The sequence below is a fragment of the Lachnellula hyalina genome, assembly GCF_007821495.1.
Source record: "Lachnellula hyalina strain CBS 185.66 chromosome Unknown contig00069, whole genome shotgun sequence".
Taxonomy (NCBI): Eukaryota; Fungi; Ascomycota; class Leotiomycetes; order Helotiales; family Lachnaceae; genus Lachnellula; species Lachnellula hyalina.
The window spans coordinates 37,195-64,406 of NW_022157183.1; the positions used below are offsets into that span (position 1 = coordinate 37,195).

General features: G+C 48.7%; 12 protein-coding genes across 12 annotated transcripts; 5 read left to right on the plus strand and 7 right to left on the minus strand.

The window, feature by feature from the left end:
* Positions 1–74: 74 nt before the first annotated feature.
* Positions 75–816, plus strand: B13D24.010 (NADH-ubiquinone oxidoreductase 21.3 kDa subunit; the record flags this gene model as incomplete). The annotated part of the gene is made up of 4 exons (XM_031148517.1): positions 75–252; positions 305–424; positions 477–671; positions 725–816. The coding sequence occupies 4 exons, from the start codon at positions 75–77 to the stop codon at positions 814–816; spliced, it is 585 nt and encodes a 194-aa protein (XP_031005233.1).
* Positions 817–1,487: 671 nt separating this feature from the next.
* TFCC (Tubulin-folding cofactor C) lies at positions 1,488–2,794 on the plus strand (the record flags this gene model as incomplete). Its single annotated transcript, XM_031148518.1, has 4 exons — positions 1,488–1,578; positions 1,624–1,784; positions 1,829–2,539; positions 2,591–2,794. 4 exons carry the CDS (start codon positions 1,488–1,490, stop codon positions 2,792–2,794), a joined length of 1,167 nt encoding a protein of 388 aa, XP_031005234.1.
* Positions 2,795–3,210: 416 nt separating this feature from the next.
* LHYA1_G003550 (uncharacterized protein) lies at positions 3,211–3,651 on the minus strand (the record flags this gene model as incomplete). The annotated part of the gene is made up of 1 exon (XM_031148519.1): positions 3,211–3,651. The coding sequence occupies one exon, from the start codon at positions 3,649–3,651 to the stop codon at positions 3,211–3,213; it is 441 nt and encodes a 146-aa protein (XP_031005258.1).
* A 633-nt stretch (positions 3,652–4,284) lies between these two features.
* On the plus strand, positions 4,285–5,985 carry ipgm-1 (2,3-bisphosphoglycerate-independent phosphoglycerate mutase; the record flags this gene model as incomplete). The annotated part of the gene is made up of 4 exons (XM_031148520.1): positions 4,285–4,653; positions 4,705–5,077; positions 5,126–5,723; positions 5,775–5,985. Coding segments are annotated over 4 exons (1,551 nt in total), but the record flags the coding sequence as incomplete, so codon positions are not given.
* Positions 5,986–6,583: 598 nt separating this feature from the next.
* LHYA1_G003552 (uncharacterized protein) lies at positions 6,584–8,794 on the minus strand (the record flags this gene model as incomplete). Its single annotated transcript, XM_031148521.1, has 1 exon — positions 6,584–8,794. One exon carries the CDS (start codon positions 8,792–8,794, stop codon positions 6,584–6,586), a length of 2,211 nt encoding a protein of 736 aa, XP_031005254.1.
* A 1,571-nt stretch (positions 8,795–10,365) lies between these two features.
* Positions 10,366–12,258, plus strand: LHYA1_G003553 (uncharacterized protein; the record flags this gene model as incomplete). The annotated part of the gene is made up of 2 exons (XM_031148522.1): positions 10,366–10,390; positions 10,652–12,258. 2 exons carry the CDS (start codon positions 10,366–10,368, stop codon positions 12,256–12,258), a joined length of 1,632 nt encoding a protein of 543 aa, XP_031005253.1.
* Positions 12,259–13,976: 1,718 nt separating this feature from the next.
* LHYA1_G003554 (uncharacterized protein) lies at positions 13,977–15,231 on the minus strand (the record flags this gene model as incomplete). The annotated part of the gene is made up of 2 exons (XM_031148523.1): positions 13,977–15,161; positions 15,208–15,231. The coding sequence occupies 2 exons, from the start codon at positions 15,229–15,231 to the stop codon at positions 13,977–13,979; spliced, it is 1,209 nt and encodes a 402-aa protein (XP_031005216.1).
* A 1,745-nt stretch (positions 15,232–16,976) lies between these two features.
* On the minus strand, positions 16,977–17,806 carry pcm2 (putative protein-L-isoaspartate O-methyltransferase; the record flags this gene model as incomplete). Its single annotated transcript, XM_031148524.1, has 3 exons — positions 16,977–17,118; positions 17,170–17,621; positions 17,705–17,806. 3 exons carry the CDS (start codon positions 17,804–17,806, stop codon positions 16,977–16,979), a joined length of 696 nt encoding a protein of 231 aa, XP_031005252.1.
* A 3,114-nt stretch (positions 17,807–20,920) lies between these two features.
* On the minus strand, positions 20,921–22,117 carry BSD2 (Metal homeostatis protein; the record flags this gene model as incomplete). Its single annotated transcript, XM_031148525.1, has 3 exons — positions 20,921–21,520; positions 21,570–22,004; positions 22,094–22,117. 3 exons carry the CDS (start codon positions 22,115–22,117, stop codon positions 20,921–20,923), a joined length of 1,059 nt encoding a protein of 352 aa, XP_031005215.1.
* A 380-nt stretch (positions 22,118–22,497) lies between these two features.
* On the plus strand, positions 22,498–22,924 carry LHYA1_G003557 (uncharacterized protein; the record flags this gene model as incomplete). Its single annotated transcript, XM_031148526.1, has 2 exons — positions 22,498–22,713; positions 22,781–22,924. Coding segments are annotated over 2 exons (360 nt in total), but the record flags the coding sequence as incomplete, so codon positions are not given.
* A 215-nt stretch (positions 22,925–23,139) lies between these two features.
* On the minus strand, positions 23,140–24,313 carry LHYA1_G003558 (putative mitochondrial carrier protein; the record flags this gene model as incomplete). Its single annotated transcript, XM_031148527.1, has 4 exons — positions 23,140–23,641; positions 23,690–23,837; positions 23,899–24,030; positions 24,211–24,313. 4 exons carry the CDS (start codon positions 24,311–24,313, stop codon positions 23,140–23,142), a joined length of 885 nt encoding a protein of 294 aa, XP_031005257.1.
* Positions 24,314–24,801: 488 nt separating this feature from the next.
* On the minus strand, positions 24,802–26,878 carry hpc2 (Histone promoter control protein; the record flags this gene model as incomplete). Its single annotated transcript, XM_031148528.1, has 2 exons — positions 24,802–25,147; positions 25,197–26,878. The coding sequence occupies 2 exons, from the start codon at positions 26,876–26,878 to the stop codon at positions 24,802–24,804; spliced, it is 2,028 nt and encodes a 675-aa protein (XP_031005256.1).
* Positions 26,879–27,212: the final 334 nt, after the last annotated feature.

Here is a 27,212-nt window from a genome sequence, read left to right on the forward strand (position 1 = left end):
TCAAACTTGACGACGACAACAATAACAATACCATACAACACTCTTTCCAATCTCCCTCTGCTGCATAGGTCACCATGGCATCCGGGGATGATCAATACCATCCAAAGGATGCGCTCAAGGAGGCCGCTACTGCCTCAATGATTACAGGATCTGCGGGCGCCTTTATCTCCGCAGTCCAGAATACCTTGACCAAGAGAAACCACGGACCTTGGGGTGTCTTCACACGAACCGGAAGCACAATCGTAGTTTTCAGTATGGCTCTCAAATGTCTAGGAACTGTAGGGTAAATCTAACGGTTGCATAGCTATTATGGGCGGAGCCTACGAGTTCACAAAAAACGCAGCCGCCAATCTACGAGAGAAAGACGATAGCTTGAACCCTGCTCTTGGAGGACTCTTTGCAGGTGCTGTGATGGGATTGAAGCGTGAGGATCTATGTACAAGCATTTGGCGTGGATCTGGCTAACAGGCAATTAGGTGGCACAACTCCTTCGGTCTTGGGATTCGGTGCTTTAACAGCAGTTGTTATGGGAACATACCATTACACGGGTGCAGCTCTTACGGGATATAAGAAGGATAAAGAGATTGACGAGTTTGAGCGGAAACAATTTTTGAGGAAGAATCGTCGCGTCCCGATCGAACAGACCGTAGCAGAATTAGGGGAAGGGAGAGGTATGAACACACCCGAACAGTATAGCTTCTACGGCTAACCTTTAAATTTCCAGGCATATATCCTCCCGGATATGATGAGAGGAGGAAGGAGAGAATCAAGGAGAACTATGGCATCGATGTACCAGCGAAGTCAACTCACTCATAAGGAATGACAGGCGTTGACTCACTTGTATTGTACATACGAAATTTGGCATTCTAAAATCAGCTTGATCCTTTGTGGCATTTTCTATCCTTGTTCCCCGGTCTTCATAGGTGATATGATGTGTAAAGGTAGCGTTCCAGCATATTCATTAGAAGCCTGCGGGATTGGGTACTTTGAAGGATACGCCTCTCATCAAACCCGTAACCACCTTTTACAACCTGTCTTTATCGACCAGTACAACTTCTAGAGCTACTATACCTCCATAGAGCTTGTAAATGTGTATAGTCACGTGTTAGAAGTTATTTGCCCCATTTGCCCCGCACTTCAAACATAGTCTATTGCGTACTCAAGCAAATGGTATGACTTTTAGAGGTCATTCCGCAACTGACAAGGTGACCATGCAACAGTGCATCATGACTCTCACTGCCACTTGGATAAGTTGACTGGTCCTCAGAATAAGAAGAAGGCATCAAGCGCAAGAAACTTCCTCGCTATCGACAGACTCAAGGGGCCCCAGAACAACCACCAAAGAGAGAATACCCCTACTACTTTGCACTAAAACCGCCTCAGATATCATTGTGTCCTTCGAAACATAATACAATTCAGTGTTGTTCCTCTTATCCGTATCACTACTTCGTTCAAGTAGAGGGAGCAATTCATGCTACTTGATCAAGATGGAAGCTGCTATACCAGAGTTTGACCGTACTGGCTCTCAATCTGACTTGAAGGACCGTTTCTATAGATACTTTCAAGAAGCATGCACCGGTAAACGTCTTTCTTTGTGTGTAGATTCTATTCTAATTTCTTCAGAACTACAGGAGAAGATGGCTCAGCTAGAGTCTCTCTCCTTGGTCGGCGGCGAGAGAAAGGATGCTGTTGATCATCTTCTGGCTGAAATTTCAAGGCTCACGAACGAGGTCGCGGATCTCACCGGATCAGTTCCTGCTTATGACCAGCGAATATATTCACAAGTAAGGAGGATATCGATGTTGTTTAGTATAGGCTAACTTTATAGGCCATCAAAGCTCTCCAAGAGAAGCTGCAAGAGACTCGGGCAAGGTTGGAGCCAAAGCCAAGGTTCCAGTTCAAGACCACGCACAAAAATAAGTCAGCTATATCTATCAAGGATGCAGCTGAATTAGCTGCCCAGAAGGACATTGAACACCCTAGTGACAAGTCAGGCCTTGGCTCTTCAAACGAGTCATCCCTGGCTACGACCCCAGCCAATCTTATCACGCCACCAAGTGAGGTTGATTCAAAGGACACTATTGGAGATCTTCCATCATTCCCGAAGAATTACAATGAAGAAATCATGAAACTTGGCGGCGGGCCAGTTCGGAAGCCAAGCTTTTCGCAGGCAACAAATGTCAATATATCTAATCACACCGGTCTCCATATCATTCTCCCCTCATCAGCCTCGCACGCAACTGCCTCTGGGTCCTTGACTAAGCTTAATAGATGCATTGTCGACATGTCAGTACCTACAGCGAATGGTGCTCCTTTTGCTGGTCTTGCACTGAAGAACATCAAACATTCTCTGATAATTGCTGGTCAAGTGGCTGGTGCTGCTCATATCACTGGAGTCGAGGATAGCATCATCGTTGTTGCTTCGAGGCAAGTGAGAATGCATGATTGCAAGAATGTAGATATCTACCTACATTGTGCGAGTCGTCCCATTATTGAGGACTGCAGCAATGTTCGATTCTCTCCTATCCCAGAATGCCATGTAAGCTATTGAAACCGTTTGGGATACCTGAATACGCTGACTATTCTACAGAAAGTTATCGGCGCGGAGCCTGTTGTCAATCAATGGGATCAGGTTGATGATTTCAAGTGGCTCAAAGCCGAGCACAGTCCAAACTGGAGTATCTTACCGGAAGAGCAGAGGCTCAAAGAAGATGTTTGGGTGACAGTTGTTCCAGGTGGACCGGGAGTTGGTCTTGACGATATTCTAAAAAAGACTGGACTTACTGGTCGATGAGAACGTATGTCACATGTATATTGTGAAGACTAAATTGGCCTTAAGGAATATCAACAACGGGCAAGAAATACGGGTTGATTGGTATACTAAATTCTGCCCTAAATGCAACCTGATGCATGTTCCAGCGTTGGAATTATGCCTGTATTATATTGGTGGATTTAAGTCCATTTCCTTTGGTAGGAGCACCAAGAAGGTCTGAATGGTTGATTCATCCCCAGATATGGTAGCCTCAAACCCGCAGTTTCAGCTGGTCGATCTACAAAGAGCACGTAAAGCTGGACAGATTGGCGACGTATTCGCCCATTTGTCAGTATGGACTGGGCCATGTCCAAGGCTCAGCAAGCTTCCAGCTTAGACGCCCTCTTCTGCCATTCTGCAATAAGGTGCTTTAGAAGTGATTCAAGATCCAGCTCGCATCACCCTTTCAAGTCCATAGCATCCTCACCCTCCTTCTCCCTCTGTTCCCTCTCACCCTTCGCCTTAACCCCAACATCCCTCAAACTCTCCAACACCTCCCTCTGCCTCCTAACCTTCTCCTCTAACTCCGCGATCTCCTCCTCTTGTTCCTGAATTTTGCGATCCATATCCGGCAGGTCCTTGACCTGCATCCTAGCCTTCTGTAGTTTATGCTTAATCTCGTCTGTCGCGGTGGGTATATCTTTGATTTCAAGAGGGCCGGTGCCGGAAGCTATTTGAGAAGGAGATGTAGCTGGCGGAGAGGTCGAGGAAGGAGAGGGTTTTTGGAGGCGGGCTAGTACTGCTGAGAGGACGGGGAGCGTGTCGATGGAGTCGGGGGAGAGACCGTCTGGGAGAAGATTCATGAGCGGCTGTGGTGTTGCTTGAGAAGGGGACGCCATCGTGGTCAAGTGTTGTGGGCAACAAAGACGGCTTTTCGTAGCTTCCGTTGCTGATAATTCGGTAGGCACATGAAGTTGTTGATGGTACAGTAGAAATTAGTGATCGGTCCTTCCTTATCGGAGAGCGGGGTCCATGGAACTCAGGTCACTTTGGAGGGAAAAACAAAAACACCCCACCTGCTCAACAAAGCTCTTCTCTCCCCATAAATCAGTACATATCTTACATCATTCCCTTCCTCCACGAACCTGAGAAATTGAGACTTTGATCTTTGAAGGTCAAACAACCTTCTCGTAAGTAAGATTTCAATCTGCATTACACCCAATTTCCCGTGCTACCAATACTCCGGCGCTGATATACCCTGCAGATTCGCCAAAATGCCCGTACAGAACAAAGCCGCATTAAGTACGTCCTTCCACGTATCCTCACCTCCTTTCTTATGTATCCAACATCTGGCTACGTATCTCCTGTTCTACTTCAACCGGTATACTTTTACTTGCATCGATTCTCCTACCTGGTTGAAAAGACGATGAATTCGCCGAGCTCTCAGAACCCAAACACGACCAAGAAGAAACCCGACTACATCCTTACAATGTTCTATATTTTGATGTACTTGGAAACCTCATGGCTGATAGTTATGCTTTGGCGTAGTTGTTATTGATGGCTGGGGAGTCCCCAGCGAATCTTCTCCCAAGAATGGAGATGCAATCGCTGCCGCCGAGACACCGGTTATGGACGCTTTCCAGAAAGACGCAGATGGATACACTGAACTTGAAGCTTCTTCCCTCGCCGTTGGATTGCCGGAGGGGCTGATGGGAAATTCTGAAGTCGGGCACCTAAACATTGGTGCCGGACGTGTTGTTTGGCAGGATGTGGTCCGGATTGATCAGACGATCAAGAAGAACGAGCTCAACAAGAATGAGGTTATCATGAAGTCTTTCAATGATGCCAAGTCTGGAACTGGCCGTCTACACTTGTGCGGACTAATCTCTGATGGTGGTGTCGTATGTTCACTCAATCTTGAATTTCATGAAAGTAGCTGACAAGATGTTCAGCACGCAAAGCAAGATCATCTCTATGCTCTCCTCAAGCTTGCCAAGGAGATCGAAGTGCCCCACGTCTACATCCATTTCTTTGGTGATGGCCGAGATACCGACCCGAAGTCTGGGGCAGGATACATGCAAAACCTTTTGGACAAGATCAAGGAGATTGGTATTGGTGAAGTTGCCACGGTTGTTGGCAGATATTACGCCATGGACCGTGATAAGAGATGGGATAGAGTGCAGGTTGGGCTGAACGCCATATGTGTCGGTGATGGTGAGGAGAGCAGTGATCCCGTCAAGACTATCAATGAGAGATATGCGAAGGGCGAGAATGACGAGTTCTTGAAGCCTATCATTATCGGAGGAAAGGAATCTCGCATTAAAGGTAAATATACCCTTGTTCAGTTGGTGGGAATGTCTAACATATCTGCAGAGGGTGACCAGGTATTCTTCTTCAACTATCGATCCGACCGTGTACGAGAAATCACTCAATTGCTCGGAGACTTCGACCGTTCTCCATTGGAGGACTTCGCATACCCCAAAAACATCACCCTCACAACTATGACCCAATACAAGCTCGATTATCCCTTCCCAATTGCCTTCAAGCCGCAACACATGGGTAACGTTCTCGCCGAGACTCTCGGGAGCCAAGGCGTCAACCAAGTCCACGTCGCCGAGACCGAGAAGTACGCCCACGTCACATTCTTCTTCAACGGTGGCGTTGAAAAGGTCTTCCCCCTCGAAACCCGAGACGAAAAGCAAGATCTCGTTCCCTCAAATAAGAGCGTAGCAACATACGACAAGGCTCCCGAGATGAGCGCCGCCGGTGTTGCAAAGCAAGTCAGCAAGCGGATATCCGAGGGCAAATTCGAATTCGTCATGAACAACTTTGCTCCACCTGATATGGTTGGCCACACCGGGGTGTATGAAGCTGCAATTGTTGGGGTTGCGGCAACAGACAAGGGTATTGGAGAGATCTACGAGACCTGCAAGAAGGAAGGCTACTTACTTTTCATTACTTCTGATCACGGGTTCGTACATAGACTCCTTTGCACGTTATCCAAGATACTGACAACAAATAGCAATGCCGAAGAAATGAAGTTTCCAGACGGCAAGCCCAAGACCTCCCACACAACCAATTTAGTCCCCTTCATTATGGCCAATGCGCCTAAAGGCTGGTCCCTGAAGAAGAAAGACGGTGTTTTGGGCGATGTCGCACCCACGATTCTCGAGGCTATGGGCTTGAAGCAGCCTGAAGAAATGACTGGAAGCAGTCTTTTGGTTAAGAGTTAGACTGTCTTATGTTTGACTACTTGGCCAATCTGCTTGCAGTTGTGGATGTGCGGTCTTCAAGCGTAGTAGATTCCGCTAGTTTTGGTATTTGGCAGGTGCAAAACATGCTCATGAGGATTAAGAATATGATGAGATGATTTGATCTGGGTGCGTGAGCGTGGAGTGAAGCATAGGGAGATGAAGATAGAGATAAAATGGTGGGTATATCATAACGTATTCAATAGAACATTTGATTTTGCAATGCTTGGTCTCTCAATGTCTACTCAGATCCCACAAAATATACCCAACTCATGATCTGCAAATGCGAAAATATAGTCACTTCATTTCGTATATATCATTCTATCATACTACAAGAATACAAATACCACACAGACTCTGGATCTTACATTCATATGTTTATCCATCCCAATCCGGTCTCCTGAACTAGATATCATCCAAACCATAGCCCCTTTTGCTTTGCTTCCAAATACAGTAACGCTGCAAACCCAACATACAGTAGTACCAAACAAACAAACGTTACGCCAAAAACACTACCGGGTCATTAATCATGAATGAACCCCTCAACCAGCCATGCATGATACCTACCTTATTTTTTTAATCACATTGCCTTGCCCACTCCATTCCCATTCCCAATCCCAGCTCCCTTCTCAAAGCTAACCGGACTCACATCCTCATCCCCCCGACTCGCCAACTCCTGCCCTCTACTCGTACCAGACATTCCTTGGCCTTGGACCCCATGCGCGCTGCCACCACTAGAACTGGAACTCACGTTACCCTTCAGACTGCTGTTCCCGCTCCCAGGGCCCAAATCAGGTCCTGGGTCACCCCACTCTGAACCGATACCGCTACTGTATTTTGACATGTACGTTTCGTTGCTCACGACTCGAGACGTGGCTGTGCTGACGACCCTGGGAGTAGGCAGGTCATAGGTGCGCAGCGGGGTGGGATAGAGATTCGCTGACTCCCGTGCACCCATACTGGCACCGCGTTGCCGCGAGGAGGCACGATTGCTGCTTAACACATTCACATTGCCATTGCCATTCGTGCGCCAGAGTTCAGGCCGCTCTAGATCAAAGGGGTCGGATCGGCCCTTGCCTTTCCGCGCGTTAGCCGAGAGGGAGGAGAAGACGGTGTCGCGGTAGCTGTCTCTGCTGGGCGCGATGGTGGAGGGGTAGCGTGAGGTTGCTGGGTTGGTGCTGGGGGGGCGGCCGTACATGGATGGTCCTTTTTTCGTTGCGTCGACGGATTGCCCGCGAGAGCGTCGGATGTCGGCTACGTAGGTGTTTGGTTTGGGCATTGAGGGTTGGGGTTGGGAGATGGGGTCCGCGAAAGGGTCGGAGTTGGTGCGGAGCCGGCCTGATTGACGATTGGGTGGTCGCCAGGCTTGGTTCTGTTTGTTGGAGTTGGTGGTGGTGGTGGTCGCTGCTGTTATGGGATCAGCGAAGGGGTTGTCGCCGAAGTTCAGAACGAGGCTTCCCAAGGGGGGTAGGGAGGAGCCTGATTGCGTTTTGAAGGACGTTCGCCGTCGCTCTGCTTGCACTTGTAGCTCTCGGTCGTCCATTCCTAAGAGCTGGGAGAAATCGGGAGGTTTGTTGAGACTGGCTTGTTTCTCTGTCATGCCACGGGCGGCGGCAAAGGGGTCAGCTGGCTCGTTGTTCTTTCTGAACTTGACTTTTTCTCTGAAGCTCTCCCACCAATCATCTAAGCGTTCTTTGACTGTGTGCGGTCCTGCGCCATTCGACAGCACAGAATTATTCCGGCTATGTTGTGGAATTGGGCCATCGAGGAACTGGGAGTTCCCCCTATTTAGGTTTACACCTGGCCTGTCGCTCCGATCGCCCACGACTTTGGACTTCAAGGAGACCCCAATACCAAGGAGTCCTGTCTTTAACCTAGATGCCGCTGACCTGAGCCTATCCCCTTGTGAACCCATATCCGACCTCCACGTTTCGCCAAAGTTTCTTCGCCCACCAGAGCGACCATCGTTTTCGTTAAACTCGCTTCGAGTTCCAGTTGTGAGAGGTGTGAGTAAGCTGTTTCGATCCCGCCTTCTTTTCCGCAAGAACCAAAACAGTAGCGCCACGCCCGCGATAAAACCAATAGATCCTAATACACCCCCGACAACTGGACCAGGTGATAGTCGGGGAGTTGTAGCTATCCCTCCTTCTGTTGCAGACTTTGACGAGCTGGGGGCTGCAGAAGTCATAGTCGCCGCAGATTTTGACATTGCAAGAGATTGAAATCCATTATTGCTATTGAGATCTGTTGTTGCCGTCGCCGAGGAACGAACCTCGCTCTGAGCAACAGCTATGGGGGTACTAGAAGATGTTGTCGGGTCCGTGCCTTTGGAGGCTGTACTCGCGGCACTTGTGACTGAATCCGAACTCTCACTCGTGCTTGTATCTGGAATTACTACTGCACTCGCTTGTGCTACGGGAGTAGTGGTATTCGTAACTGCTGGTGGCGCGGTCGTTGCTGCTGTGGTAGGTGTAACTTGAATAAGATCGCTTGATACAACCGCTGCGATAACAGTGGTGGAGGAAGCAATGCTTGAGGACACAACATCCGGTGTATTTTGTGTCTGAGTACTGGTTGTTGAGGTTATTGGGGTAGATGTTTGCGTAGTCGCAGTCGCAGTCGCGGTCGTACTCGTACTCGTACTTGTTGAAGAAGTTGCTGCTTCTAAGGAAGAGGCAGCTGTCGCGGCGCTTCCTGAAAGCGTTGTGAGAGATCTTGGGACTGCTGTACATCGTATGCCATTAATTGAAGTAATGGAAAATCCTGCCGGCAGGTTCGCGCTCGTCGACATAATGAAGGTAAGAAATGGCGACACCAGTCGCTGGAAAGAAGATAAAATTCAACCGTCAAGGTGTAATTGTGAAAGGGCTCCCAGGCCGTCAAGCTATGCCTCATTCATGATATTGATGTTGTTTGCAAGAAGAAGAACAATTCCACAAAACAAAGCGGAGAGAAGAATGGCATGGCCAACTGAGATGTGGAAAATCCATGATCTCCATGGCTCAAACACGCGCGCCCTGACGAGAGTATGGAGTGGGTCACAGTATACAGAAGATGGAGAGTCGAGGTCGGGTATTTGGCTGGAGGGGTCGATTGGAGGGGTTTTGGATGTTGCAGCCCCCTGTCTGATACAGAGCGTGAAGCACGTTTTCAGTTCAGGGGTCAGTGTGAGGTGAGGCTCGGCTTGACATACGACATCAACATGCACCCAGCAAACATGCACAGTACAGGACAGGTACAACTAGAGCTAATAATCAAAGATGCCGTACAGGACAGTAGAGACTTGGTAGGAAACATTCTGCAAGCACTTTACACGTAGAATGCTTGCGCGTGAAAGGAAGGCGGAAAGACGTGTTGGCGGGGGCACTGAAAGAGATGTATGTGTTGGAGAAAAGCGGGGGATCCTCCAGCTCGCTCATGTCGGCGGCTCAGGCCACACTCACGGAAACATCACCACCGGTAGAGTGTCTCGTATTGCCATTGTTAGGCAGGTATTAAAGAATTGACCGGTTTGAAGTTCCAACGGTGGATAATTGCCATAGCCTCATGATTGCGTTGCTGGGTGTCGACAAAAATGGATAGTGGAAAAGAGAAAGACTGCAGGTAAAGTTATTGCTCGGAGCCTTCTTGCTTCAAACATCTCCACCATTGCCAGACATTCTCTTGGCATTTCGTTTCTCTCACAATGTGCAGCCAGTGAGTAATGGCACCTACAATAGTTACGTACTTACAGTACTTCAGCATTGTTATTGTCGCCGGCATCTGAAAGTTTCAATGTAATAAATGTTAAGATTCTCAACCTCATGCCAAGGATAGTGAGTGGGACGTGCCGCTTTGACGGATGGACGGGCACGCACGGGCACGGCGGGTGAGTTGTTGCCGGGAATACGTCGAATACGTACTGTAGGTACCCAGCCAGGCCAGGCCAGGTACGTACAGTAGTTGCGCACGGACAGCCTGTATCATATTGCACTTCACTGCACTGCACTACACTACACTGTAAATGTTCAACAGTGAGAAAGGGAAGGAAGCGACTTGTCTGCATTTAGCCGGCAGAGAGTTACACCTGGTGTGTGTCGCACAGTACAGTAGATGCAAGACACGACACGGCAGCTACTACACTACTCATCCATCCATCCATCCAGCCAGTAGCTCCTCCTCCTTCCTTACCTTCCTTCCTTGTCGCCCAGCCCTTCACCACTAGAAGCCAATCCGTAAGGCTCCCATAACATTTCCTTCGCCTGTCTCTCCCTCCCGTCTAGCTATCTGCTGTGCTATCATAGCTTCACATGATTACTCATCTCGTCTTTTGCAGGAGGCCCGCCACGCCGCGGTGGAGGTTAGGTCACGTTAGGGGGCAACATGTTTGCCGGTATAGGAGCAATAGGTATGTTATGTTGTTTCATATTGTATGGCTTCATCTTCGGATATCCCATTGGGCAGTCTTATTCCTCTCACGACATGGGCCAGTTCGCTGGCACCGAGATCATGGCACATGGCTGTTGATTCATTTCAAGTCATGCCTTTGGGCGCCTGCTTGTTGATCGACCACCATCGTAATGGTCATCCCTCAAGTGATACTGTCAAATTGCTTTTCATTTTGTTCTTCAGGTCTTGGCTTCGAACACCCTTCTCACTCGTTACACAGCTGCTCTAAAAACTCCAACGCCCCGAGACGGACCAAGGACAATCCCACCACAGACACCTGTCGGATTTCCCCAATGTACGCCACAAGCGGGAGATCAGCTTCCATTTTCTTCAGGAACAGGCACACCACTGGTTGCCCTGCTACAGAAAATCCACCGGCCAGCAGATATCAAGCTCGCTCACTTCGAAGCGCTCGGGCTTCACGTGATACCTGATTCTTCCCCGGAAGACATAATCCCAGAGGCTGGCTTCTTACCACCGGTCGAGGAATGGAATGCTATCAGTACAGATAATCTACAAGAAGCCAACAATGCAAGTAAAAAGCTCCTTAATAACGGCAACCTCTCGCCCGGAGCCCAGACATACCGAGAGCGTCAAAACGAGCTCTTGATAGACAATACCGCAGCCTTCCGTACCGTCAGGCGCATCTCTCCCCCATCAGGAGAAGCGGCTGTACGCTTGGGTAATGCATATGAGTTCTTCAAGAACCTAGAATTCTTCACCGGATACTGGGATGACACTTCGCTACCTCCCAAACCCGAGTCGACGTCTGATGCTGTTGAAGACCAAGTACCCCGCCACTTGAAAACCCACCAACGGACCGGATCAGGTGCCCAGCTCCCTCCAGACTACAGGCAACACCTCCTCACGGCCTTCATCAAGCTCATCTCCTACGACTTCGGCTGCAACGTCTCCTTCCCTCGTACCGAGCCACGTCTACACATCAACCCCCCACCAACATCCTCCTCGCCCCCCACTTACTTCAACTCCTCGGCGACCTTCGTCTATCGCACCCCCACCGATCGAGCAGCTGCGAGATCCGGAATCATAGAGGGTCCCGTCGCAGCAGTATCTTGCCGCAACAGCACCGTGTTTGCAACAGAAGCCGAATCCCAACTTGATCTCGCCAGAGAGGTTATCGCAGTCTTGCTTACGGCGCAGCAGCGTGCTCGCGAAGGCAAGACGGAGAAACGCTTTGGGGAAGGGAAATGGTGGACCACGAAACCGCGATGGGGTGGTGGGCCAGGTGGGGCTATGGGGAAGGAGGCTGACAAAGTCGATGACCTGGGTGCTGTTGTCGGCGGCACGGTCCCTGAGAAGATTGTGGGAGAGGAAAAAGGTGTTGCTGCTGAGGCGAAGAGAGCTATTGGTGGTATCAATGGCCCGAGTCCGAATAAACGCAGTAAGAAGGGAAAGGAGGGGATAAATTTTCAAATCTATGATAGTTATAGGAAGATGCTGCCGCCGTCCTCTACGTGGGATCGGAAAGCGAGGTATTCGTCTATTGGGAAGGCTGTTGGGCAAGGGTATGATGACATCTTCCTGGTCAGCTCATTGAACCACCATGTCTCTATTGTCAGAGTCAGGGTCCCGGACAAGCTGTTGAGCACCCTCGACGGTAATGAGCAAGAGGATTGGGGGAGGATGAATATGTGGAGGAGTAAGTGGTATGATTTGTTCATAGCAAAGGAGAGAGTGGATGCTATGCAAGTGGTGTGGGGGATGATTGCATATCTGATGAGGAAAGTTGAAGATCCTTCTACAGAAGTAGATCAGAAAGATACAGAGGGCGCGAAATCGAAATCCGAGAAGATGGATCTCAGCTAAATAGATATGGCCTTCCAAGATTGGAGTAGATTGTTCATTGTCTAGAATAGGGAGCATGTGTCTATATAATGCATCACAGTATAGTTGACGTCTGGTTTAAGCAGGGAGATGATGTATAAAGGTGGATTCCCAAAATAACATTATAAGACGCAGCAAACTCCCACCATGTAGAGTCCTAGAAATATAACTTCGAAGCCAAAGAGCATTCAAAACATCTAAGCTCCATCCTGAACAAAAACGTTCACTTCGGTCGACTTGCATTCGCCTTCCCCCCACCTAGCCAAGCTCAACCCAACGATCCCATCAAAACGGCAAGCGCGACCATCACCTTCTTCCTCAGCTCAGAATCAAGACTTAGGCAAAAGGTTCTTCTAGATCTATATAACACCCCTAAACCCTCTCTCACACCAAAGTAGTAAACAGGAGAATAAGAATGCGACTACATTGCATGGGTGCAGAGCTTGAGCACTCGCGAGGGCTTGAATTCTGTACCAAGTAAACACAACACATAATACATCTCAAAATTAAAGAGAATCTAATAAAGCATGCACCAACTGAATGACAACGATTCCCTTCCCCTCTCCCTTTTCCGCGACAATATACAAGATGTAGAAGGAAAACAAGAATCAAATCACATCACCGGATTCGCATAAACCTATCACCGCTTCCTTCCTTCCTTCCACCGTATCCTCCACTCCATTCCCAACCTCAACATGAGACGTAGCATTCGTATCTATCTGCCCATTACCTCTACTCAACAATTACCTCGGATATGAATTATATACCACCTCCACCTCCACCTCCACCACTACCCAAAAAACCCCCCACGTCACTGGACGAGACCTAGCTATTATCTTTACCTACCGACCTACCTTAGTGTCCTCTAGCAAACCACCTACCTACCCAGCACTTGCTTATTCGGGTAAAGGGCCGGCCGGGTTCCTATTTACCGGATCTCTAGTTTGGGATGACGATTTAAGAACCCGCCCGTTGCATTCTACGAGTAGCCTCTACCTACCTAGTTTCTAGCTTGTATTGTATGCTGATATCATGGTGGTGGGTCATTGCGGCCTTTTCGCTCGGGTCCAATGATAAAAGCGGCCACTAGGTAATGGTAATGGTAATGGTAATGGTAATGGCAGTGGCAATAGATTGAGTAAACATTTTTGAAGCTGCTAACGGAAGGGAAGGTCCTATTATCATTCTCCTGCTCCGGCCAATGTTGGGGGGAATATGAGGTCACAAAACGAAAGTGATTATTTGGTAATGTACTTGTTGACACACTATTTCATGATATTCATCGTAGCTTTTCATCGTAGCTTTTAGTAGCTACACATCCACCTCCCCTATATACTCTCAAACCAATCATCATATCCTTTGCAATCCACTCATGTCTCCCTCATCTTCATTCTCACCCACCCGTATCAGAAAAAAGTCCAAAGCCTGCTAAAGTGGCTTCAAAAACAAATGCGTACTCAAGTTTCGCCTCTTAAAAAATACTGAAGCGTGACTACAAACTGGACGGTATCAAGTGAGTGAGTCAATAATTGGTGTGGAGAGTGTGCAACATAAAATGCAATATCTGGTCGCGTCTAGCCTTTCCCTGGTAAGTCTAGTACGCGCAGCGCCGTGCCCTGATGTTATTGGTATCATTGAATACCAACCTTATAAAGCCAGAAGTGGGAATGTCTGGTCATGTACAAGCTGGAGCAGTTTTACTATGTGGAAGTCTGTGACTGCTGTGATGCAGTGGGGATGTCCCACTGGTCGGTGTCGATGAAGCTTCCCCAGCTCTCACCGTTGATTCCTGGGGTACCAGTGAGAGTTTCGTTGCCGTTGCCAATTTTGAGGGCATCGTCAAAGAAACTCTGATTGACATCAGTTTGATTGAAAGCGGATGGCGCGAGTGTGGAGTGTAAACCATCGAAGCTCGGAAATGTCTGCGGCTGCTTTACTGTGTCTGATGTGCTTTGCAATTCAGCATCAAAATTCCAACTGTTGTCAGACTGGTTATCACTCCCATTCATCAGCATATGCATATAAGGATCGTTCATTGTAGATCCAAGCATTATTTGTTGTTCGGCTGGAAGTGTACTGCTGAAAGGCCCATAATTCTGACCACTAGTGAAAGAGCCCACGTTGTTATTGCTGTTGTTGTCGTACGTGGACGAGGAAATTGATTTCTGCTGTGCGGTTTGCTGCGAAGAAAAGGAACCTGGTGGAAATGAAGGCCTTGACCTGGAGCTTGAAGCGAGAGTTGGAGTTGGTGGTTCGGATGGCGAATCCGATTTTGCCGTTACAGCAGGCAGAGACAAGCGCCGATCACCGTTTGATTGACCCGTAATGTTGTGAGAGAAGTTTCTAGATATATCCTGCGGAATGGCTATCGAAGCTGACCGCTGGTGACTGGATCGACTATCTTGCTGTGGCCTAGCTGAAGGGTATGGGGATTGTCGGTGGGAGGTAGAGGTCTGTTGTTGTTGCTGCCTCAACTGCTGCGCTTGGTGGGCGAGCATTGGTGAAGGGAACATTGGACTTTGGCCGAATTGCTGCCCACGACCGTACTGCTGATCATAGGAATTGTTGACAGCTTGCTCCACTGCACTCCTCATGGCAACGTTACTCGTCAAGTACGCGGACAAGCGCTTATTGAAGTCGACAGATCCTGTGTGAAGATGGGCCGTGAGCCGTCTGTACTGGGAAGGAAGGTCGTCATCCTCCTCTTCGTACATCTCCTCATTGATGACATCTTGCTCGGTGACACGCAGTGAGCGACCCGTTCGCCTCTTGTGTATTTCTGAAGCTCTTCTCGCAGATTCCACACGGGCCTCTAGACTTCTGTCGCTCCTTCGTGATGCAGCGATATACGCTCGCTCCTGATTCTCTTCGTGGGTTCTCTCGGTCTAGAGATGTTAGAGTTGATGATTGATTATAAGCAGAGTGACATACCTTGATAGCTTTGGCGGGTGGCATTGTCCTCGTTGGAGGCATACTATGGAAGAGGGTCCTGTGGGAAGGGGTCCCTATATAGTGCGGAGGGGACTTAAAAAGGTCCGATGATAAATAATGCGGGGTGATTCGAGACCGATTTAGGGTCCAGTATTTTGGTTGTTTAGTAGGCTAATGACGTTGATTGTGGGGGGAAATAGCTCTAGTCGCGCGATTCGAGAAGGACTGCTTGGTCGGTGGGGTGGTCTGGAATCTTACAAGAAGGGAGACGAGAGATAACAAGAACAATGGCGAGTTCGCACTTGCCGCGTTTCGTGTTATGAAAGGAATGAGCGGCGCGGAGGAGGAGGTGGAGGTATAAAGGGGCTTGGTTTGTTTGGTGGTTTGCCGCGATGGTCGGCAACTCTTCAAACACTCGCGGATCGAAGTCAACAAGCGAGTCTGAATGATCGGACGAGAAGAAAAAGGGAACGGCAAGAAGAGACAATGGATGATGGCATTGGTCTAGAGGAATTGCAAGAAGAATTGCAAATTAATAGTATCGTACTCTGAGTAGAGGGTAAGCAGGTGAGTAGGGACAAACAATTAATTGGGAAGAGAAACAAAGACCAAAGGGTAGCGGAGAGCACGTCTCTTAATAGATAGACAAGCTCAGCTCCAGCTCAAGCTCAGGCTCTCAAGCAAAGGGTCTGGCCTACCTTACGCAAACCTTAATACCTCCGTAATTCCAAATTAAAGCGGCACGTTCTCTTTCACCAGCCTGCATGCGGATTCCAAGAATGCCATGGTCGCATGACGGTGGGAGGGCAAAAGGCGATGGGCGGGGTGGAAGGGTGGCAAACTACTGGATGACAAAGCCGACGACGGTCTAGCCTCAACAGGCCTCAACAGGCTTTGTGATCACGATGGTCGGACCCCTGCTGCAACCGAGATTCTAGCGTCGATCTGTGAGATAACCGACACGCCATCCTGTACAGTACGTACGTAGAACCCTGACTGGAGAAGCAGTGGAGATATAGCCTCCGCTTGTACGGAGGACTCTCATGTACTTTTATGTACTTCTATTTTCAAATATACCTAGCTACACTAATATTATCTCAATGTCCTTCAGGTACCTAGGTACCTACCTAATACCTGCCTACTGCTATGCTATGCTATGCTATGCTATGCTATGCTATGCTATGCTATGCTATGCTTTCGTATTCGTCTTCAGAAGCTTTGACCTCCATAGACCTCCCCTCTCCCCTCCATAGACCTCCCGAGGAAGAGGAGACGATTTCCAGGGCGTCAGCCACTAGCGCACATCTGAGACGAGAATACTTGCATCGAGTACTACGTGAAGTATCCAAATTCCCATTACCGAAAAAGTGGGATTTATAAAACCCTATTCCTCTTTCGCCCCATTGGTTGTGGTCTGTCTTAAGACCCTTACGCACCGGCAATTGTTTCTGGTCATTTGCTTGTCTTGTAGCACGCACCTGTGGCAGTCTATCGAAGAGGCGCTCGCTTTCCGATTGTGACTTCCGAAATACCGGCATTTACTAACTCCTGTACCCTTGAAACATGTCATCGCATGTGCCGCTGTCGATGTAGAGATGCAGAATTGCAAGTCGACATCGAATTACCATGCAGTATAAATCCCATGTCCGAATAGCTTCCCAATCCGTGCTAGACTGAGCCGTGTGTACTTCCCTTACTATCACCAGCGATATACACCATATGCCTCATGTTCACTGCAGACACAGTCTCAGACGAATTTGTGCCCACACTCAAGTCAATGGTGCATCTGTCAACGGCACGTATCTCACCCCATAAAGCTTCTTCTTCGTAACCGCCCCCTTTGCATCCTTATCAACAGTCCAAATGTGCTGGTCACCATAACCATCTGAATCCTCGACAGGAATGAATATCCTACCCCTCGCAGTCAGCTCTCGTTACTGCCAATACCAGACCCTGACTTACCGTCCAGGACTCCTCAGCTGTTCAATCAACTCCTCGTGCAACTCCACCGCTGCTGCACCTACATGAATAGCATCCCAACCTTCCTCGTCCTTCAGCCCTTTCCTGCCATCCCCAACAACAAACTCCACCAACCCAGTACTCATCATCTCCATCCCCCTCTCACTCTTCTCCATATTGCCTTCCCCCAACTCCTTCAAAGCCTTGATATGCTCCAGTCCCACAACTCTTCCTCCCTTCCCACCATCTCGTACCAACTCAGCAAGTACAGCTGTGAGATATCCAGAGCCGGAGCCAATATCCAACACTCTTGAGCCAGGTTTGAGAAACGGTAAGAGAGATTCGCATGCTGAGGCGTGCATATGCGGCGCGGAGATGGTAGCTGCGTGGCCGATGGATTGGGGGGAGTCTTCGTATGCGTAAGAAGGGGAGGGGCAGTAGTGTGCTCGGTCAACCTGGCATTGCTGTCAGACTTTCTCTTTCTCCCTCTATCCAGTTTCAAATCATAAAGCAACACGCAGGAGAAAGGGTGCACTACCTTCATCATAGCATCCCTAATCCTCGCACTCGTAATCAACCCATTCTTAAACAAGTTATCAATCAACTCCACATTCGTCTTTCCCGAGCAGCGCCAGGCCATTGTGCTTGCTCCGAGGAAGCGGAAGAGGGGTGTTAGGAACGGCAATTTGTCTTTTGTTCTCGTCGAACTGGGTAACTATGGGTTGAGATGACGGAATTTACAATGATCTTCGAAGTTCCATATTTTACATGACAATTAGAAGGCTACTATGAGGACAAAAGGACCATCAGGGTGGAATTGCGGGGGATGAGAGGTTCAGCTTGGCGCGCTAGTCAACCCCCACTTCTTGAAATGGAACTCTCCCTCGAACGTCCTTCTCTAAACATCAAAAGCGATATATTCAGATACAAAGTTCACTCTCAACCTCTTTAAAACACGTATATAAAGTGAGTCTTGTCTAGCTGTTGAAAGCCGAACTTTGAAGGTACATCCGTCATACATTGCTTCAAGTATCGATCCTACTCTGCACAACAAGTATATTAGGCAGCGCCTTGACCATAGTTGGTCGGCCCCTCACATCCAACACCATTTTCTCTTTCAGCGCTGTATTTCAAGGCCACTCGTTTGCTGCATACATTTAGCTGCTGGTTGGATATCTTCATGCCATGTGAATTAAGCACGCAGGTACAGCTCCATACGAAGCCTACTCTTTGGTGCCTGAAGGGTTAACAATAATTTGATATCTGTATTCCTCATGTCACTATCGCGGAGTTCTAGGACTATCATCAGATGCATGAAGGCGATGGTACCGTGTAACAACAAAACTGTAGCAATGGAGCACTTAGCGGGCACGGGTCACCTGAAATCAGAGCGGCTGGGTGACTTTAAGCCTGATTTATATGATTCTTGGTGTTCCAGATGCACATCGAGTAATTTTTGCTGCTTTCTAGACTTTCATGGCGGCTGAATTCGGGAAATATATAACTGACTTAGGACCCGTGGGTGTGTCTAAAAAGGCGACGAAACATGGGATATATAGGTAGCAAGTGTCTTGAATTACTTTATTTTTTTCGGTATAAATGCTCTCAAGAGCTTGAAATTATGGCAACTTGCTAGTCTCTTCACTGCTGGGACATGCATTCTGCTCAGGAAGCAAGGAGGTCCCACAAGCTGGTATTATGAATTCTATAGACTCGGGTGGCTCATGAAAAACTTATACTTACCTCTATGCCTTGTTCTCTTGCCTTTCTCCTCCCGCCTTCTCCATTGTATCTTCATTCTGCGCGATCATCACATCAAGCAGTGTCACGATAACGAACTGCTCAACATAAACCACAGCAGCTTCCGATACTGTACCAGTGCGGACGGCTACGTCTCAGCTTGCAAGTGGGCCAACCCACAGCGGCGTTGTGACTTTTATTGCCACTTCGATTTCTATCGCATGTGCTACTTCACCTTTGTTCTTCTACGGCGATTCCGAGTGCGGGTTTGCCCATTAAACCGCACAGTTTCTCGATTCTGCTGCCACATCTACCATCAGCTCTTCTAGCTTCACAGTCAGCCTTTTTTTTTTTTTTTTGACACAGACTTCCACGCTCCATCAAATTGATATCCAAGGACTTGGCAGTGAGTGCTGGTGTTCTGAGTCTTGTGGTACCTGTGACCCCAGGCTCTACTAACAAATCTACCTTCGCCACATGGTTTGACAACAAGAATGAAAGCGTCATGCCTATAACAGGCCGATGTCTACAATCAATGCTAACGAGTGGGTTGCGCACTGAGCCTTTGCCATGAACGGCCAACTTTACGAATACCACTACGATTATCAAGTGCGAGTTCCTTTCTGGCGAAACCATGAGCGTGGATGAAGCCTGTTAACAGTGCAATTCTTGCCATATTGTCTTCCTCACGTGGCTTTCTTCTCCCAGTCCGTCTGCTTCCAGATGGCAAGGTCGAATGCGGAATCAGGGCTTGTCAGTTCAAGCTCCAGATACTGCTGCTACAAGCAGCGTGAAGACTGGCAACGATAACATAAGAGTGCCTTCATTCTCCTCCCGCGAGTTCGCAACAAGTAGGAAGCGCTCCTGTCATCAGCCATATCCTGGAACTCCTAGGCCGTCAATCGGCCTGCAGGTTTACTTAGACTTTTGACAACGACAATGCTGGGTTCGATCATCGAGGTATTGATATCATAGTCTTCCAAATCTTAACCCTTGCTTAATCAGAAGAGATAGCAGGAAAGGAATGAACTTTGGAGGCTGTCTTGAGCAACTATTGGAAAGCTATTCAATACTCTTACCTGTTTCTGTATATCCAGCGCTACACACCAATGCCAAGAAATCATCAAGAACCATCGGAACGCACTCACTCTACCCTCATTCAGTCAAACTCATAACCAACTGAACATACCTATGCATCACCATTCCTTCCCTAGCTTCCCCCACTACTTTCGTCTCCCCCCTCCTTCTAACACAGAGTCCGCAATCGCATATATCTCAAATTACCCCCTAACACACCCAGAAATTCAACGCAATGTCTACCTACACACGTACCACAGCAACGCAACATCCACCCCAGTACAGTGCCACGCATTCGCGATCTAGCTAGGCAGCAGCTATCAAAACACCAACACCAAAAAATTCCTCTCATTCCAATCAATGGTTATACCTTACTATTAAACATGTTGCAGAAGACAAGGGAATGAATAATAAGACTCAGAGTCCAGAATCCAGCTATCATGTATTGGGAAATAGAGAGAATAGCGTACAAGACGACAAGAATGGTGTGTGTTACTACAGTACGCTGGTTGGTGATCTGAGTTGGGGGGTTAGATGACCTGTAGATTATGGGGCTGAGAGGAGAGGAGAGGAGGGGATTGAAGGGGTTCTAGCTATGGATGGTACTATAGAGGATATGGAACGAATTGAGAAGCTGAAAAGGGACCGAGAAGCTACTAGCTACTGATATCCTAGAGTTTAGGAATCATATGCACAGGATGCAACAACTGTACAGTATTCTCACTTCAAAGTTAAGGAAAGCAGGTAGTAGATAGTTATATATGTTGTAAAGATATCCAGGACCATGACTTAGAATTCCATAATCCCAACTCGAACATCCCAAACGGTCAACATTGAACCAGCCAAGCCTGAGTACTAAATAGTAATTCGATGTCTGCCTACTTGCTAAAAGAACGCGCTGCTCCATGCCAAAACTCCAACATATCCGACAACCGCATCAGACGACGGTCTCGGCTTCCTCTCCAGTGGCAATTATAGGTATATTCAGGCCCCGATCTGGACTCTGCAACACCAACTGCTCGTGCCTCCTCGCCTTTAAGAAATCGCTCACGGCTCTGATCAGGATGAACCATCCGACTATCATCAGGATATACGCCATCCATTCGCTACTAGCAATAGCGCCAATGCCTCCAGACGACGCCGTGTTGTCCATTCCCCCAGCACCAGCTTGCACCTGGTTGGGATCAAAGTCGTGGCTATTTGGATCTGGCGGCTGCGAATAATTGGGATCCGCACCATTCGCAGGCGGAGCAGACCCGCTACCTGTGCCTTTCATCCAGAACCCGTACTGCACAAGAGTGATGCCTAGACCGGCACGTGAACCGTTTTTGGCTGCGTGTGTGGTGTGTAGGAGGTAGGTGAGGAGAAAGCCGACGAATTGGAAGGACATGGAAATCATGCCGTTCCAGATGAACGAGAAGACAGAGCCAACGGGGAGGCCTTCGACGTAGACTTCATCAGGTCCGCCGAGGCCTGGAGCGAGGATGGTCGTTTCCCAGTATGGAGGTGCGGCGTCTGCGGCTGCTTGTTCGTATGTCTGATTTAAGTTAGCATGATTCTTTCATAAATACATGTATGGAGCTTACGGGTGGATGTTCCTCCTTCTCACTCCCAGCATCTGGCTTAGCGCTCAGATTCGCGAATACCCCATCAGACCCCGATCCACCACCGTATACTCTCCCAGTTGTAGGTGTTGGGGCAAAGACTGGTAAGATCGTCGCCCTCCGTTCTATGACGGGCGGCCGTGTTTCAGCCGCAGATGTCGATACTAGAGTGGTTTGTCCCGCAGTAGCAGTAGGCTGCCCGCGCATTAATCGCTGTCTATCGTCCCCATCATTCTCCTCCTCGCTATCCGATCCATCCGCATCGAAAGTATCGGCGAGGTTTTGGTCAACAGCGGTCGGGTGGGATTCGCTTGCCAGGTGTCGTGAAGTGGGAGAAGAGGCTCGCGATCGGAAGGATGGGGGAGGCGAGGTCGGTACTATGGGGCTATGGAGAGTATCTTCATCATTTGCAGATACCTGTAGACCATCTGTTAGCATTATTGTCATCTTCGTGGGAGGCCGGCCTGAGACGATTGCGTGGCGAGGCTTGGCTGAGCGATACATACCCTTTCATATCGTTGTGAACTCATCGTGGAGTGTGAGAAAAGACAAAGAAAAGCAGATTATGGCAGAGATGACTCGGAAAGAGTCTGGGTATCAAGAAGAGGGACAGAAGAAGAAGTAGGACGTGTAGAAGTGAAAGGAAAGTGGTGGTGGTGAAGGTGTAGGTAGTTTGTCAGTCAGGAGGTCGCCGCAGTGTCGTACGTCTTAGCGCGCGGAGTTTGAGGCGGGCGCGGTGCATTGATTCATCTAGTAGACCCCTGTACTCATACTGTGATCATAATGCACGTCAACACTTTCTTTGCCAGAAAACGTAAAAGAAGCTTCCTCTTTGAAACAATTAATTCGTGATGTCTTCGTCCGTAAGTCGCTTGTATGCATAGACGTCCATGCCCTTTTACTAATAGTCATTGAAAACCAGGTAGCATACAAACACTACATCCGAGCCCTCTCCCACTGGCCAAAGGATGCTCTTCGACCCGACTGCCAGTTCCAAGATGTTATACGGCGGCGCGTAGACAAGCGCTTCTTCCCTGTGGAGGGACAAAAGCCTGCGGATGAGAAGGCCGAGTTGGAGCAAGTCAATGCTTTGTATTCGTTGCTGGGAAATCGATATGTTCAAAAAGTATGGCTTTTTCTTCTGCAAGACCGTAATGAACATGTCATTGACTAATGCTTTTTTGTTTGAATAGTATCGAATCACTGGAGACTTGATGAAGCCGCAGAGTAATCCAACACATTATACCGACCTGATTCATGAGTTGGATGCCGTGCCGAACAGGACGTGGTGGGGAAATATGACAAACAGATGGAAGGGCTTTTTACGATTCAAATGAACAAAACAAGAGCAATGGAATAACCTACAGATCAATTTGTATCAATATTGTACATACTGGCAAGTGGCGTTTAAATTGGAATTAGGAATCAAAATATAGAATGAGAAGTCAAGACTTTCTGTTCAGCTCTTTCTCTACCTGTTAACTCCGGAACGCCCTGCTATTACAGCCCAAATGAGGCCTACTATACAACTGTATTTCACATCCCAGCGGCCTCAAATATATTTCTTCTCCGGATCCAACTTATCCATCAAATCAATACTCTTCTCATACATTGTAAACACAATCCCGCCACTCAACACCAGTCTCACCAACCTAGGCAACGCACCACTCCAAAACGTCAACATCCCCTCATTCTTCGCAATTTGAGCTGCGCAGGCAAAGCTATTCTTATACAACTTCTTGGCCTCGATACTTTGCATCCTTGTCTTAACGGTATCAAGCGGCTGCGTCACATACACCGTAATCAACCCCGCAACACCACCAATCCCAAAGGTAGCCATAGCGCCTAACTTTTCTCCTGGGGCAGTGTATGATTGCGCCAATTGGCGTAGGAAAGTGTAGGAGCCGAAACGAGTTGCGCTGTTAGCTGCTTGTCGAGCGGTTGTAGGTACGAAACCTTGGAAGAATCCTCTGAGGCCGCGCTCGCGGGCGATGATAGGGACGGCGTGAAGGAAACCGCGCATGCGGGGATTGGGCGACTTTCTATCGTCGATTCTATATAGTATCAGCATTGTAATTTCCTGGGGAAGAGGGGGTGGTTACAATGTAGTCTTGATACTTTCAAATGGCGTAACCGCAAGCAATGACTCCGTGACTCCTGCTCCAAAACCTGCAATGACCGTCCTGGGACCAGAGATTTTGCCGTCTGCATCTTGTAACAAAGCTTTGTATTGGTCGAAGGCTACGAATCCTGTTCACACCACGGCTATTAGCACCCTGTATACTTGCGTTCACGGCGGAGGGGAACGTACGAATTCCAGCTTTCAATGAATTCCCAATAATCAGAGTCGTGCATCCTGCATACCACGCACTGCCAAACGGTGGCCATGGCAGCTTTGCAGAGTCTGCTAATCTGCGGTTCAATTGTGTCCTTGTCTTCGCAACTGTGGTGGCGGATCGTCAGTCTATTGCGCTCCAATTCCTTGATTACTAGGCAGCTTCGCATAGCAGAAGTCTAATCTTAGGTATAAATGATATACATACATTCCGCGGGGTAGGTGATGGCTATAAGAAGCAATTAGCAAAGCTCCAGCATTGTCTAACTTGAAATAGTGAGAAAATACCTATTTCAACAGCTCCAGCTGTAGACCCAGCAATGATTGAACGTAAAGCACTGGGCCTTTCTTTTACCTTTTCGGGCACGCTGGCCTGCTGTGCGGCCGCCATTGCGAGAATGTATAGATGTGAGTTTAAGTGGTGGGATGAGATAATGTTTCTGTGAAGCTTTTGTACAGTGACGAGTGACGAACTTAGCGCTGCTTTAACCATGGATTTACCGGTATCGGGACATCGCAACCATTGGTGAACCAAATCTGAAAAATATACTGTTTATAGAATTTAAGCTTAATGGGGCTATCTTACATTAAATAGATCTTGGGAGAGTCTAGGATGAAGCATTGGGAGAGCAAAATTCAGTAGGTACTGCTTTCAAATCTAGTAATAGTAGTTTTGTAATTCTCATATTTGTTCCTTGTCTGCTATTCTCTAGACGCTGCGATACCTCGCATTGTATGCAGCAACGAAACATCAAATAGTGTACACCGAGGTAGGTAAGTAGAATCAACTACCTCCATATGCCTCTGCTGAACGCCAACCTTGCACACAAAGGAAGAAAGTACTTTCACAAGTTGTATATCCGTCCAATAGCTCCAATCTCAAGAGTTGAAAACCATGGGAGTGCCTCCCATATTTGCAGCACTCGCAAGAGCCATTCCACCATACCCAGCGGGCATCGTTGCCATAGTACCCATCTTTTCTCTCTCAAGTTTCTCTTGTAGCATACGCTCTCGGTCTGCTTTGGTAATGCGGGGTTTGCGAGTTGTAGATCCACCTCGAGAACCAGGGCCTGATAATGGTAGACCAGTTCTGGGATTGATGTTGGCAGAAGCTTGGATCGCGTGGGCGGCGGCAGCGGCAGCACCTCCTCGGGAGCCCACACCACGCGCTCCACCACGGCCGCCACGACTACCTCTCCCCCGCTTTGGTAGGCCATCAGGTCTGCTAGAGATGTTAGTAAACAGGACTTTTAAATAAAGGGATTGAAACATACCTCAATTCAACTGGGGCTTTATCACCCTCTGGAACCAGAGGACCAGAGTAAACGAAGAAACCATCAGTAGCAGCAGCAGCCTGTTCCTCCCAAAGCAACTCGGTGTCGTCAACAAATCCATCATCCTTGTCATAATCATCCTCTTTCATCTTTCTCTTGCGGGGTATCTTCTTGGCTCCTCCGTCAGTACCTGTTCGCCCATCACTCATGCCACCCATTTCGACATTACTGCCCTCGGCGTCTGAGTCAAGTGACATATCATCACCACTATCTCTTCCAGAACCATTTCGCTCTAATGCTGCACCTGCCGCAGCTACGCGTGCAAGTCGGTCCCTTTGAGCAGCAAGACGTGGGTGAAGAGCATCCCATCCGTATCTGTCCTCTGCCATACGCGTGAAGTTGATAATCTTGTTGACCTCGCCATTCATGGGGATGTTCAAAATGACCGTTGGAGCACGGAATTCAGTACCATCTCCAGGAGCACCGCCCATACCTCCAAGTTGCATCAAACCAGAACCTGGAAGAGGAGGGGGGGTGGGGTAGACATCCTTGCCTTCTTTAGCTTTAGGTGGTTTAGGAGATGCAGCAGCTGAAGATGTAGCGGTACTGCCTGCGCCTGTAGAGTTTTTCTTTGACATGGCTGAAGAACTCAATGTAACCTGATTTGAGTCCGACTTTCTTGGGGCCATGCTAGCAGGAGCAGGAGGTTTGGGTGATGATTCAATGGCCGCTCCAGGCGCCAGCCTAGTTACGGTCGGAGAAGGAGGAACAGAGGCATGACCTTCATGGTGCAGTCTTTGTTGTTGATTGAAGAAGGACTGTGCTGCAATTGATGGTGAAGTCAATGATTGATTTGGAGGATCGACCAGACTGGAAATAGAGGGCGAAGCGCTTGCGCGGTTCATAGAATGAGATTGACTCGGCGAGCCTTGGGCATTATACGGAGGTGGAGGGTGAGTGACAACGGTTTCTCGGACATGATCGTAATTCGACCTAATGGGATCGTAATTTTGGCCACTACTGCTGCTTCGCAGAGTTTGCGGCATAGTTTGTGGCAGCGGTTGTTGGTGCTGATATGGCTGTTGTCGTGGTGGAGGTGGGCCCGACGTGAAGAAGCTATTGATAGGGCGTTGTATATCTTCACTTTTGCCGTTTTGGGAAGGTACAGGATCGGGGCGAACATTTACATTGTTGCTAGGGACGGGCCCCACAACGGTCGGTTGTGGGGGCTGCCTCGGCGGCGGGCCGGGAGCCGCATTGATCTCAGGTGCATGAACAGGTTCAGTAGATTGATTTTTGCGCCTGCGAACTGGTGCATTGGGATCTCTTGGTTTTCTGGGTTTCCGGGTCTTGGGTGCGGCGGTTTGGTCTGTATTTGTCGCTGAACTGTCTGCAGGGAGAGGGAGCGAGACTTTCGGCTTCCTACCGGGTTTTTTCCGAGCGGGTGGTTGTGCCACAACAACTTCGGGTTTCCTTGCCGAAGGACCATCAACACCACCAGGAGGATTGACCGTGATGCTGGAATTTTGATGCGTCGACAATTCGTTTGCAAATTGTGCTGATGGCGAGCCAGGTTCGGGACTGGAGCCTGGTGGGGATGACAGGCCAGAGGCCGAACTAAATTGGGCAGGCGAGACAGGTCGAACAGCAACACCACCATGGCCATCTGGAGAAGAAGGCATGTTCGATAAAAGCTCGTGAAGAAAGGTCGAGGTTCACCGATTTATTATTGGGCGTTTGGGGGGCCTCCGAGGAATGTTTCAAAGTCTGCAGGTGCTGCAGTGCTTTCCGATGGGGACTGACTGACTGACTTGTTGGGCGAAACGTGACGACAAACGCCCGATCGCTGCGACTTCTGAATACCTTCAAAAACGACACGACGACGCAAATAGCGAATTCTGGCCTGGCTGCGAGTGCATGCAGTGGTGACGGTGCCTTGAGCAGGGCGATGAGAAGAGGGGAATTGTCGGATTTATTTGCAGTAAGTCTGGGGTCGCGTTGGATGGGATTGCATTA